This window comes from Thrips palmi, unplaced genomic scaffold (assembly GCF_012932325.1).
Source record: "Thrips palmi isolate BJ-2018 unplaced genomic scaffold, TpBJ-2018v1 HiC_scaffold_3, whole genome shotgun sequence".
NCBI lineage: Eukaryota > Metazoa > Arthropoda > Insecta > Thysanoptera > Thripidae > Thrips > Thrips palmi.
The window spans coordinates 8,643,427-8,655,787 of record NW_023144630.1 but is presented as its reverse complement, the minus strand read 5'-3'; the positions used below and the strand labels follow the sequence as shown (position 1 = coordinate 8,655,787).

At 44.3% G+C, this 12,361-nt stretch overlaps 1 protein-coding gene across 1 annotated transcript; it reads right to left on the bottom strand.

The window, feature by feature from the left end:
• Positions 1-7,782: 7,782 nt before the first annotated feature.
• Positions 7,783-11,882, bottom strand: LOC117648297 (C-type lectin 37Db-like). The gene is made up of 4 exons (XM_034390754.1): positions 11,725-11,882; positions 10,597-10,691; positions 9,936-10,044; positions 7,783-8,704 (listed from the first exon to the last, which is right to left on the bottom strand). Exons 1-4 carry the CDS (start codon positions 11,783-11,785, stop codon positions 8,469-8,471), a joined length of 501 nt encoding a protein of 166 aa, XP_034246645.1. The 5' UTR covers positions 11,786-11,882; the 3' UTR covers positions 7,783-8,468.
• Positions 11,883-12,361: the final 479 nt, after the last annotated feature.

Genomic DNA, 12,361 nt, shown 5'->3' with positions numbered 1-12,361 from the left:
AGCGTGACGGCTCGATTTATGGCCTTGTACTCCGAGAGTTAAATTTTTGAACGGATGACTCTAGACTCTCAGGACATGAACCATTGCACTCAGCGCGTGTTCCTTGTGCCAGGCGAATCAAATTTTAATTTTCTACGATAATTTTGACCTTTTGTCATTGTTTCAACAGGTCCGGGTCAAATGGTCGTAGAAACTGAAATTTTAGTTGCCTGTCACCAGAATAGCACGCCAAACATCTTCGTACAAGTTTCAAAACTAGAAAATGTCCCCTTTTAAAAGTTTGGCCGTACAGCCTAGAGCCATAAATCGACCTGTCACGGTGCCGAACCTCTCGGGTGAGGGTGGGCAGCCCGACAGTCCCCATTCAGTGAAACAAAGTCGGCGACAACATGTGCGGGGCTTGGAGACGGTACAGCTCGTCGGCACAAATATTGCACCTCCTCTCTCCGACTAGCTCCAAACCCGCCGTGCAGAGGTCCGCCGTCTACCAGGTTTTGATCTCTATTTTTGACCGCACGCAGATGGGGACAAGTTCTCTGGATAGAGCAAAGTTGCAGCTACAACGTGCCGTGGCCCTTTTTTGGATATTCCTATTTTCTTAGGACTTGTTGTGAACGAAAGTTGGACCAGAACTGGACTGCCCTGGGGCCTAACTTAGGCGTTCAAAAAAATTTTTGAACGCACCGTCATTGAGATTGATCCCTTCTGAGCCCGTGTGTCAAGTTTCATATCGATACCTCGAACGGTGTGGCCAGGACGGCGTTAGAAAGAGGTCCCTGCGCGTCCCTGGAAATGCCGCTTCTGGGGAGGTGTACCATATCCTCTTAAGGTTGCTTACTACGCTGCTTCCCGGCTGCTCTAGAAGTCCATTCTTTAAAGTTAAATTTCCAGAGTAAAACCGGTAATTGCTGCCCCGTTGGTGGTGTAACGTCGCTTGAAATGATATTTCATCACCGAACTCGCCGACCTCTTCTGTGAGACAATTTCCGAACTCACGAACGTCTATATAATACGGACCCTGCAAAATAGTAACGTTTGAAATACCTTTTGGAAATTTCTTTAACAGGTAAGTACAGGCTTATGCAACTCATACCGCCGTTTTGCTGGAGCATAAATCCAGCAAAAATGGACCTAGCAGTACTGCAATGATCCGTGGCATCATGGCTTTCAGTCAGCAAATCCCTTCTTCAGGCTAGATGTCGCCTGGTTTCATCGGTCCAAGAAAGCGTCGATAGTTATTTCAACTGGAAAACATTATTACTTTGAATTCTGAAAATGGCCCAGTTAAAGGGACAATTCACTATAAATGGATGAAAGCTGACAGGATATTATTGATAGACAACGAATGATTATAGGTTCTTGAAACTTTTCATGTCTTAAATACGCAACAAAAGTCTACACACTAAACTTCTTACGGATACATCCTATCTGTATTACGGACATTTTTGTGCAATTGCAATTACGGATAGATTTTGCTTGTAATACGGATGAAATCATCCGTATTACAAAGAGTTTTACGTCCGTACCATACAGATATTTTCGTATGTATGTTACGGACACGAAAACCTTTGTATTACGGATGAAATCATCCGTATTACAAGCAAAATCTATCCGTAATTGCAATTGCACAAAAATGTCCGTAATACAGATAGGATGTATCCGTAAGAAGTTTAGTGTGTAGCTGCGGATGATGTATAGTGTTGAGGACTCGCGCTGCTCGCTGGGGGCTCCGCCCCCAGACCCCCGCATGTGTGGGGCGCGTACCGAAGTATTTTTAGTAAGTCCGTGGTGACCAAAGGAAAATTTTCTTATGAAGTAACTGTACTGCTTTTTGGAAGGGTCTATTTAACTGCTTTTGACCATTAATTTTTAAGGTACTATTACTGCCCAAATAGATAGCTTGTATTGTATTGGCTACTGTGGCAGTCAACGGCATTCAAGGTCCGGAAAATATTGAAGACTGCTTTGACAAGAATAAGATCTGTGTTCATTATGGTCTATGTGACCGAAGGCCAAACTAATGGGCCTCTTTTGCGTCTTTCATTTCTGATTTCTACAGATTTCTCCGGCCAGGTTTAAGACGCAATATATTACATGGCTTTTACTGCTTGGAAACGGTTGTATTTTGTTCAGTTTAGGCCCATTTCATCGTTTTGAAGATGTTGCCGGTGACGGGAACCCGATTGCGGCACAGTTTCGGAAATGTCACGACCAGACCTACCGATGGGGCGAATAAAAATTTTTAATCGGTCGGTCCCCTTTCTTGAAGATTGAGTGGATTTTGTTGAATTTAGGCCTATTAAATCGTTTTTTGAGGATGTTGCCAGTGACGGAGACCCGATTGCGGCACAGTTTCGGAAATGTCTCGACCAGACCTACCGATGGGGTGAATAAAAATTTTTAGTCGGTCGGTCCCCTTTTTTGAAGATAGAGTAGATTTTGTTGAATTTAGGCCTATTTAATCGTTTTTAAGGATGTTGCCGGTGACGGAGACCCGATTGCGGCCCAGTTTCGGAAATGTCTCGAGCAGACCTACCGATGGGGCGCATAAAAATTTTTAGTCGGTCGGTCCCCTTTTTTGAAGATTGAGTGGATTTTGTTGAATTTAGGCCTATTTAATCGTTTTTGAAGATGTTGCCGGTGACGGAGACCCGATTGCGGCAGTTTCGGAAATGTCTCGACCAGGCCTACCGATGGGGCGAATAAAAATTTTTAGTCGGTCGGTCCCCTTTTTTGAAGATTGGGTGGATTTTATTGAATTTAGGCCTATTTAATCGTTTTTGAGGATGTTGCCGGTGACGGGGACCCGATTGCGGCACAGTTTCGGAAATGTCTCGACCAGACCTACCGATGGGGCGAATAAAAATTTTCAGTCGGTCGGTCCCCTTTTTTGAAGATTGAGTGGGTTTTTTTGAATTTAGGCCTATTTAATCGTTTTTGAGGGTGTTGCCGGTGACGGGGACCCGATTGCGGCACAGTTTCGGAAATGTCTCGACCAGACCTACCGATAGGGCGAATAAAAATTTTCAGTCCGTCGGTCCCCTTTTTTGAAGATTGAGTGGATTTTGTTGAATTTAGGCCTATTTTTATATATTATTATATCGTTTTTAGGATGTTGCCAGTGACGGAGACCGGATTGCGGCACAGATTCGGAAATGTCTCGACCAGACCTACCGATGGGGCGAATAAAAATTTTTAGTCGGTCGGTCCCCTTTTTTGAAGATTGAGTAGGTTTGCTCGGAAACGGTGAGAAATTTGTTCCCCTTTTTTTGTAGATAAAGTAGGTTTTCTCGGAAACGGTGAGGAATTTTCAACTTTTGGGATTTTTCCCAATTTTCCCATAAAATTTGGAATCGAATGGAAAAAACCGCAAGTCTCTACGACCACTCCTTCACCCCAAACATTTCTATGAGTGAGTGAGTCAGTGAGTCAGTGAGTGAGTCAGTCGGATTGGGGCTTTATAGGTTCTTGATTCTAACCGAAAATAAAAGTGTGGGCAATCGACGGCATTTGTGAGGTTCGGAACCGCTATACCAGGCTGGATTCGAGGTCCGGGCGGGAATGGAGTGCGAAGGCAAGTTAGGGGAGTTGCAAACCCGTGCTTTCGGCTCCGATCCTTTGAGTCAAAACATCACTGTTAAAAAAATTCTTAAATTTAATACATAATGACATCTTAATTTTAATAACCTTTTGAAAGGATATGAAAACTCATAAAGGTTTGTGAAGTTTAAGAAAATTTCTTACATTTACCAAAACATTTCTGACAAGTAATGAAAATATTGGTAAGTTTCAGAAACTTTATTAAAATTAAAAAACAGGTTCATTAAATTTGAGACTGTTTACCAAATGCAATAATTTGTTTCTTAAAATTCAAAATTACCATGACTTTTCATATTTGATTCTCATCCTGCCAGTTAAAATTGTGATCATTGGACGCTTCACTACCAGTGTACGTAAAGAACAAATTTGGATGATCTTGGTCATGTGAAGTCGTGTTTGGAGGCCCTGGAATGAGCGCTTCCACTGCCTAGCGGAGTCTCCGCCGAGAGGCTTGGAGTCATCCACATCCTAGAGCCCGCCTCGCAGAGCTCACTCGTGGCGCAGTTGGTAGCGTCGCGGTGCGGTAATCCGGAATTCCGGGTTCGAGAGTTTGAACCACGCTTCCAAGCGATTTCGGCAGTGAAATCGACTACTAACATACAATGAATAACTCATTACGTACATAAGGCGTTCAATTTTTACCTGCTATATATTAAATTCTTCTTAAATGCAAAAACAACTTTTAAGAAACAGATTATTACTTTTCAAATTTGATTCTTACTTTTAAGAAGAAAAAGTTTATTACTTTTACTAGCAAAAAGTCTTTGTAAACTGCTTCATAAAAAAGTTTCTTAAAATTAAGATGGATTTTTTTAACAGTGATGTGCGGTCTGCACCCCAAATAGCTATGGACAATTTTGTTACCAGTTACCGAACGATTTTGAGTTCATGGCGGAAACGTCTTTACACGTTCCTTAATGGTGACAACTTCGAACACAGACCATAGACCAATTTGCCCACAGAATTTTGGGAGCATTACTGTATAAATTTATAAGCGCTTAATTGCTCACAGATGTGGACAAATATGTCCGTAACAAGGTTTACAAGAAAGTCCACAAACAGTGTAGAAAATGAAACAAATATGTCAACCAGCCATAGACTTATTTTGCCCGAAGGTACTGTGATGTGTCCTACCGTTGGAGAAACTTCTGAACAGCTATACATTGGAAAGTGTAAAAGCCATGGAAAATTAGGTGTTGATTTGGTAACGCTTAAAAACGTTTCCACTTTCGTTGCAGAATCGTCCATTTCCTGGACCGTGGCAGGCTGGCAGGCCCCAGCCCCGGCATTCCCGGAGGGGAGGCATTCTTCAGACCCGGAAGTAAGTTAGTCGGGATGGGGCCAGGTGTGCCGCTTTGCGCCGTGCCCCGACTAGACTGTCCCAGAAAGAAATCGATGTTCTGTTACTCATCCGCACACGAAGGGAAAGTGTTCCTTTTGTTAAAAAAAGACTAAATTCTTTCGCCGGGGTGTCTCGGACAGAATTTAGAGGTCGCGCATCGGCAAAAAAGCGAAAAATGGCGTTTTTTGGTACATTTCGCCCGATTGCTCCCGCGGGGGTACATCCTCCCCTCCTCCCGCTACTCACATGAACTCTTAGCATGTTTGGGCTCCCTTCCTGCACAAAACCGACCCATTCCGAGCCTTTAAAAGTCAGAATAATCGACAAAACTATTTTTTTTTTTCTGAAAAAAAAATGCAAAATAGGGTACAGGGGGCTCGAATTACGGTCAGGTGTTGGTTTAAAACGAAAGAGAATCACAATAAACGTAGGATGGCGGTCATAGGAGTTAGCCATATGAGTATTGGTGCCGCCCGGGCGGCCGGAACTTTGCGCATTTCAGTATAAAACTGCTGTTTTTTCGTCCTTCTTCGCCACTGTAACGCTTTCCACCGGCACGCGTTAGAAGCATCGGCAAGCGTTAGAATGCTAAGGGAGGAGTCTTGATGTCCGAAGAACCAAAGTGGGTGGCGTGGAAGCTCCCACCACACCTCCAAGCTCCATTACCCTACCCTTCACCACCCTATTTATTGCCCCCCCCCCCCCCAGCCGATTCAGGCACTTTTGGAAGTATCACATCCCGAACCTCACCCCGAACAACAAGACGACCCTAATGAACAACTCCCTGCTCCGATGCAGCCTCAGCCACACCCCGAGCAGCAGCAACCAGACGCAGCACCGGAGCGGGCAAGTGGCTTTCGGGGATTCAACTTGTTAACTGGTGTGGGACATTGTCGTCTCTCGTCGTGTGCGCCATTTTTTCTTCTTGAGCGCGAGCACATTTTTCTCTGTTGTAAATTGCGTGGGGTCCAGTCTACCACGATCCCCTAGGTAAATCCCATGTGTGCAGAATTTGTCCGTTGGATTTGGCGTCCAAGTAAGAAAGCCGTGCGTAAGCACTTACAACAATTGTGCCGAACCTGTTACAGACTTCTGCGTTGTTCCTGATTTTGTGAACGAAATAATGATCCATGAAGCGGAAGAAGGGGAAACTCAATTTTCATCATTTTTCAGGAGAAACAAAAAACTGTTTGCAGGGTTAACTAAATCCGATCAGATGAATGATGCAATAGGGTGCTTCGGAGAAGAGCTGGACCGGAAGTGGAGAAGAAATCAAGAAGAACAAACGCCGGACTTGAATGAGAATATAACTCTGCGGAAGTGGCAGAACGACTGGCGTCTAAATGCAGCGTTTCAAGAGGTGCTGATTGCAATGATGGTTGAAAAAAGTACTTGTTCTGGGCCCACTCCCACTGCGTAATATAATTAACCGAAAAAGATTTGAAATGGCTGTGTCTCCAAAATGGTGCGTTTCCGGACATTCATCTCTTAGAAAAAAAATCCTTACTTTGGGGTAATCTTTCCCCTCCTACAGTTTGGCCAAAGTTACCTTGAACACCCTGTATATTACCGTCATTGCGTACAGCATTTCGTCTTCGTTCACGCCTCGCCCACCGACAGTGCATGACTGCAGGACTCCGTTTAATGGTTAAGTAACATGGTTGGGTGTCCTCGTGACTTTAGCGACACGGGGCACATAATTGTCTCCTCTTTTCAACACGCAAATCAGTAAGCGATAGCGTGACAACAGATGCCCTGACTCAGCAGTGTGCTCAGTACACTCTGGGCGCGCACTCACAAGTACACTCTAACGAGAGTGTGCTCAGGTCAATACACATAGATACACTCTAAATGTCTCTCGGAAAAAGGCTGCATCAACTTGGAGATTTCCTCCGCAGTACAAACGAAACTCGTCAAAATATCTAGAAGGTACAGTGAACTCTCGAAGGTATTTGTAGGTGTTTCCGTGCGCATCGCGATGTTGCGCCCGTTCCGACAATCCACGCCTGGCGTTTCTATCTACCTTGGCATGCGGCACTGGCCTGCCTTCCGCAGGGTGGCAGGCTGCGATAGACAAAATTGGGAGCCGGATCTGAGCAGGTGCAAAGAAGGCTTTATTAAAAGTGTGCATAAGCTTGGCTGGAGTGATGAGGGTGAATAGCCACCATGCTATCTGCAGAGCGTAGTAGCGCTGCGTATAACGCCAGCGCCTACTAGAACACCTCCCCCCTTAAGTCTTTTGTTTCGTTGACGCTGAGGGTCCTGTGTTTGTTGCCCGTGTTTAATCCGCGAATTCTGGGCAGGTTAGGTGATTGACAACTCAAACCAGAGTGATAATTCCAACACCATTTAATTAGCTTCTCTGAAGCACAACAATTTATTTTCTTTAATCCCTAAACCTTGCCGGTATCCTTATCGGCCTCCCTCTTCGAGTGACGGTGGTGTCCCTGGCTCCTGGCTCCCCCATTTCTTGTCACGTCCTCTCGGCCTCGCTTTCCTCGGCTTTCCCCTGCCTGCCTCGGCCTGTGCTGAACCATGATGGATTGACGTGGAATGCCCCGCAGGCCTTCCAGTCCATAATTTAATGCCCTTGGCAAAACAGTCTCTTTGGTTGCGATAACTGGCTTGCACCAGTACCATCATATTTTACATTGTCATTGTAGTTTTTGGTTAGATTGGGTTCTGGAAGGATGATCACTCAGCCTCAAGGCTCAGACAGAAAAACAGATTTATTGTGCACAGAGGACCATCTGGAGCATGTGGTGCAAACAGTTACGATACTGTGGTGCGTCGGCCGTGCGGATAGGTATACAGGTTTTATAGAGAGTAGGCCAAACAACTATTCTGTACAACTGTTATATTTCCTAAAGACCTCATGTTTACTATAACAGATTTCTACTGCTTGACACATTTTTCACAATGCAGGAATTTCATTAGAACCTCCAACCTCCCCCTAATCCCAACATCACAACCGTTAAGATAAAAAAAAATATTTCCACGAAAAAAAAAAGTTATACGCGCTGACCCTTACAATTAACTTGGTGCTCCAGCTCGGAACTTTTCTAAAAAAAAGACATGTAACCTGCCCCCTGATACGTAGTGCTCTACCTTCACTTACGTAGGCGTGATTTTTGGTCCATTGTCCAAGGTTAATTTGATTGTACTATAGCAACACTTCCTATTTTCTACTGACAAACGCCGTGCAGTTATATTACTAAGCTAATTGTCAGTACTCTACGACACAAATCAATCATAATAATTAAACAGTAGTTTAGTCGTTGTATGAAGAAACTGCAAAGCTGCAAAGAAACCTTCACCGTAGGGTATTACCTTCTCTTCGTTGCCATAATACTAAGTTTTTCGTTCGTTTCACTAATTATTAAACCTCAATATCTTGTGAGTGTATTGACGCGTTAAAAGTTTCCGGTTACATTCAGTCGGTATCGCCGGAGGTACGTCTCAGGTTACCCGAAATGAAGAAAAAACACACGAAGCAAGCCGTCGCAGAAATTACAAGGTGTATAAATCACATCTCACAAATGAAGTTATAATAGATCGAACAAATCTTGTCGTTCCAAGTAAAGTCAAGGTTCTGATCAAACAAATGGACACAGTGCTCAACTTCACCGTTATCCGTCAAATGGTTTGGCTCTCCTGCCAACCAGTTGGTGTACTCCAGGGGCTCACCCGTCGACATCCAGACGTACTTGCCGCGCTCACCCAGATCTGAGGCCCCTATCCAGAAGTATTCGCCGCCCAAACCTGGAAAAAAAATTGCCGGATGTTTGAGAGAGGGACATGTTGGCAAAACTGAAGCGTAGCTGTACGATTCATCTAAATCTCCCATGCATCTAGATAAGGGGGACGTTTTAAGCCGAGCGTAGCAACCACCATGCTTGAAGAAAGGCGCAAAAGATCGCTTCCGTGCACTGAAAAACGTAACGTGGTCTAGACCACACCACAGGTGTTGTCAGACTGGTCCCATTTAGGCTGCATCAGTTGGTATGTTCTGGGCCACGTTTGGTGTGGTCTTCCCATGCAATGACCACTTCAAACTGCATCAGTTGGTGTGGTCTAGGCCACGTTTGGTTTTTCAGTGTCCTATTAGTGCACAAGTGAACACGAAATGCTGCGTCCTTCCTTCCATTGCCATAACTTTTACTTTCATGGAGCAAGGTTCTTGAGAAATGCAAACCCGCAGGTGCCCCTTCCTTGGACGATGCCAATTCTGACCAAACCGCGAGAATTATAGGCCTTAAGAATTAGTAGTATGTTCCAGGACAACCTCGCCACAACATTTGGTCGAGATCGTACCAGGCTGTCCAGATCAGTGTAGACGTTAAGATGGAATGACCACGGATAATTAAACAGCTGTGTCGCTCGGCTCACACTGGTAAAACTAAAGCGTAGTATTACCCTCTGTTACCAAGCGTAATCACACAGTAAAAACGATTCCTGGTTTTCCCAGGAACTCCCTGGAAATCGCTTATTTTTCTACCATGGGCTTCGTGGGAAAACCAGGAACTGTTTTTACCGTGCAGGTTACGCATGAACTCGAGCGTAACAGACACATCCACCAAGATTTCCCGAATCTAAATGCATGGGGGAATTTCCAGAGTATGCTCTATTTCAAGCATAACCTCTTAGAGCGTAACTTTATGCTTGACTCAGGCATAGAGTTAAGCTTTAGTTTTACCAGTGCAGGAAATGGGGTGGTCTCGAAAGTGCACTCTCAGCCGTTTATTGACTATTTCTCATTAGCAGACGTATTTCTGTAAGCAACTATAATACTTAGCATTTAGTTCTTAAATACTTAAAAATTTTATTTGTAATTTACTAAGAAAACGGTAATATTAGTACAGTAATGAGTAATTGCTAAGTAATACTGACAAAAAATGCCAAGTATTTTGGTTGCTTACAGAAATGCGTCTGCTAATGAGAAATAGTCAGTAAAATGCTGAGAGTGTAACCCGTTTCTTTCAGGCAGACTTACCGCTGTTCCTGATGTACTTGGCCACTTTGTCGTTCTCCTCCTGGCTGCTGATTGTGGCAAGGCGCATACCCTGGTAGTTGCAAAACTCGTTGGCACGGTACCAGTTTGACTGCCAACAACAATGTTACTTTAATTGCAGTGGCAGGCGCACTTGCATAACGACTCGCTTCTGTACTTGAAATTCCAAATTTATGAAACGATTCTGTGCAAGACGGTACTCTGAAATAAAATCCGTACGTTTGAACCGAGAAGGTACAAACGAATAAAGTATGGAGGAAAGTACGGAACGCCCGTACTTGCTCCATATGAACCCATGAAAACGGGTGCGGAAAACAAGAAGACGGAAGAGAGGGAGGAGGAGAAAAGGCAAGAAAGAGAAAGGATACGTATTTTTTTTTAAGTGCAGATGCCGGCTGTTTTCGTATATCTTCAAAGGCAAATTAACATGAGCGTGAAGAACCCATGCTTTATTTGGACCTTGAGAAGGGCATGAATTATTCATTTCGAAAAAGATGGTTAAAAGAGGGCTTTTGGTCCATGCCTCTTCAGGGCCCCACACAAGACTTAGTGCTGCGAGTGAAGAAAGTCCCTGCGTGTACAGCCGCTTTTGGTGGCAATGAGAACTACGATTAACGGGACTGCTAAGCGGACCCGCACCCACCTTAACGGTCTGCAGAAAGTATCTTTTGGAACCAACTCGCAGTGGCGCGACGGCTAAGCGGTTTGCTTGGAGACTTGGTCTAGGCTTGTCTTGATCTGGAAGAGAAATAATGCAGTTACAAATTCACTGAAAATCAAATAGTGATACATCTCACTCTCTGAAGAATGAGACATAACTGTCTCACCGAAAAAATGGTGATACTAACATGCATCACCGAAAAAAATAGTCGTACACGCATGTATCACCGAAAAACTGGTCGTACACGAATGTATCACCGAAAAAAAGGTCGTACACTAATGTATGACCGAAAAAAGGTTGATACTTCCCCAGGAAAACAAGGTTCAATCTCGCTGATGTCTCACCGTTTTTTCGGTGATACTTTTTTTGTACGACCCTTTTTTCGGTGATACATGCGTGTACGACCATTTTTTGGTGATACATTCGTGTACGACCTTTTTTTCGGTGATACATTTTGTATCGCCGAAAATTGGTGAGATGTCTCACCCTTTGAATTTCAGTGTTGTGCCGAGTGTGAGTACCGTTGACAATCTTCTAGAACCGTAAAAGCTGACCACAATCCGAGCAACACCTCGTCCAAAATTTTAGTACTGATTATGACTCTTTCATTCTCAGTGCTTGAAATTTCAGAGTTTGAAAGTTTAATTCAGAGCAGAGTTTCATAGTTTTTGTCGGAATGTAGAGTTCTTTTCAGAGTTTTAGAGTTAAGTCTGAGTTCCAGAGGCTTCTCAGAGTTTTTGAATCATAAGTGAGGGTAAAGGGAACATATCCACGTTAACTCAAATGCATCAATTGGATTCTTTGATAAATGAAAATTGGGCGTGACAACTGACTTCGGTCACTATACACGTAGGACAATTTTTTTAGTAGTAAAAAGCATGAATCATAATTAAGTTATGTGCCAAAAACAACGTCACGAAATTCTACAAGATGAAACGGCTTACTGCAGACATCATAGCACACATCAGATGGGGTGTAAACCCCCTTAAATCGACTGACTTACGACCCTTTAGTGGTTAAATAGCCATGATGTGGTAACCGATACATAGTTGAAGCGACTATCGATTTTTCTGAGTTCATTTTAGGCCATGTGGGGGAGGTTTGACATACCAAGATAAGGCGCCGCTGAAGCCACGGCCAGCACAACCAACGCAAGGACTAGCCGGAACATGATGGCAAGAAGTTGTCTTTCCCACAAGAGCGGAGATCCGTGCCTGGCAACCCAGACGGTGCGGGAGGACTCTTATAGCCCGTCGTTGCACCACGAAGGTTACGGCCCTTGCTGCGCCATCAAGATCCCGGCACTGTACGCTGCATTAATTAATTGCAAACGTGGTCTGATAAGCAAGGAGCAGGAAAAGTAGTAGCCATAAACATCGCAACCTTGGCCCAAACCGAGATGACTGGGCCGCAGTCCCTAAGGTGATAACAACCACACAGTAAATTGAATTGGCGGAATCCGTAACGGATCGGCACAGAAACCGCCAGTAAATGATTCTGACTTTGGTAGTCACAGAAACTGGCATGGGCTCACAGAAACTGGCAAGGGCTCCACAGAAACAGCGAAGGGGTTATGGTAGTTCAATGTCACAGGCCCCACGCTTGCAAGTGTGCGACAAGCGGTGTTTAGCACTTGCGAGTGTGGGACAAACGGTGTCTCACACGTTGGTAATTCCACGGAAGCGAATAACACTTTTTCGGCGCGACCTCACCGATTTCGCCCAAACTCGGTGAATTGACTCTTACT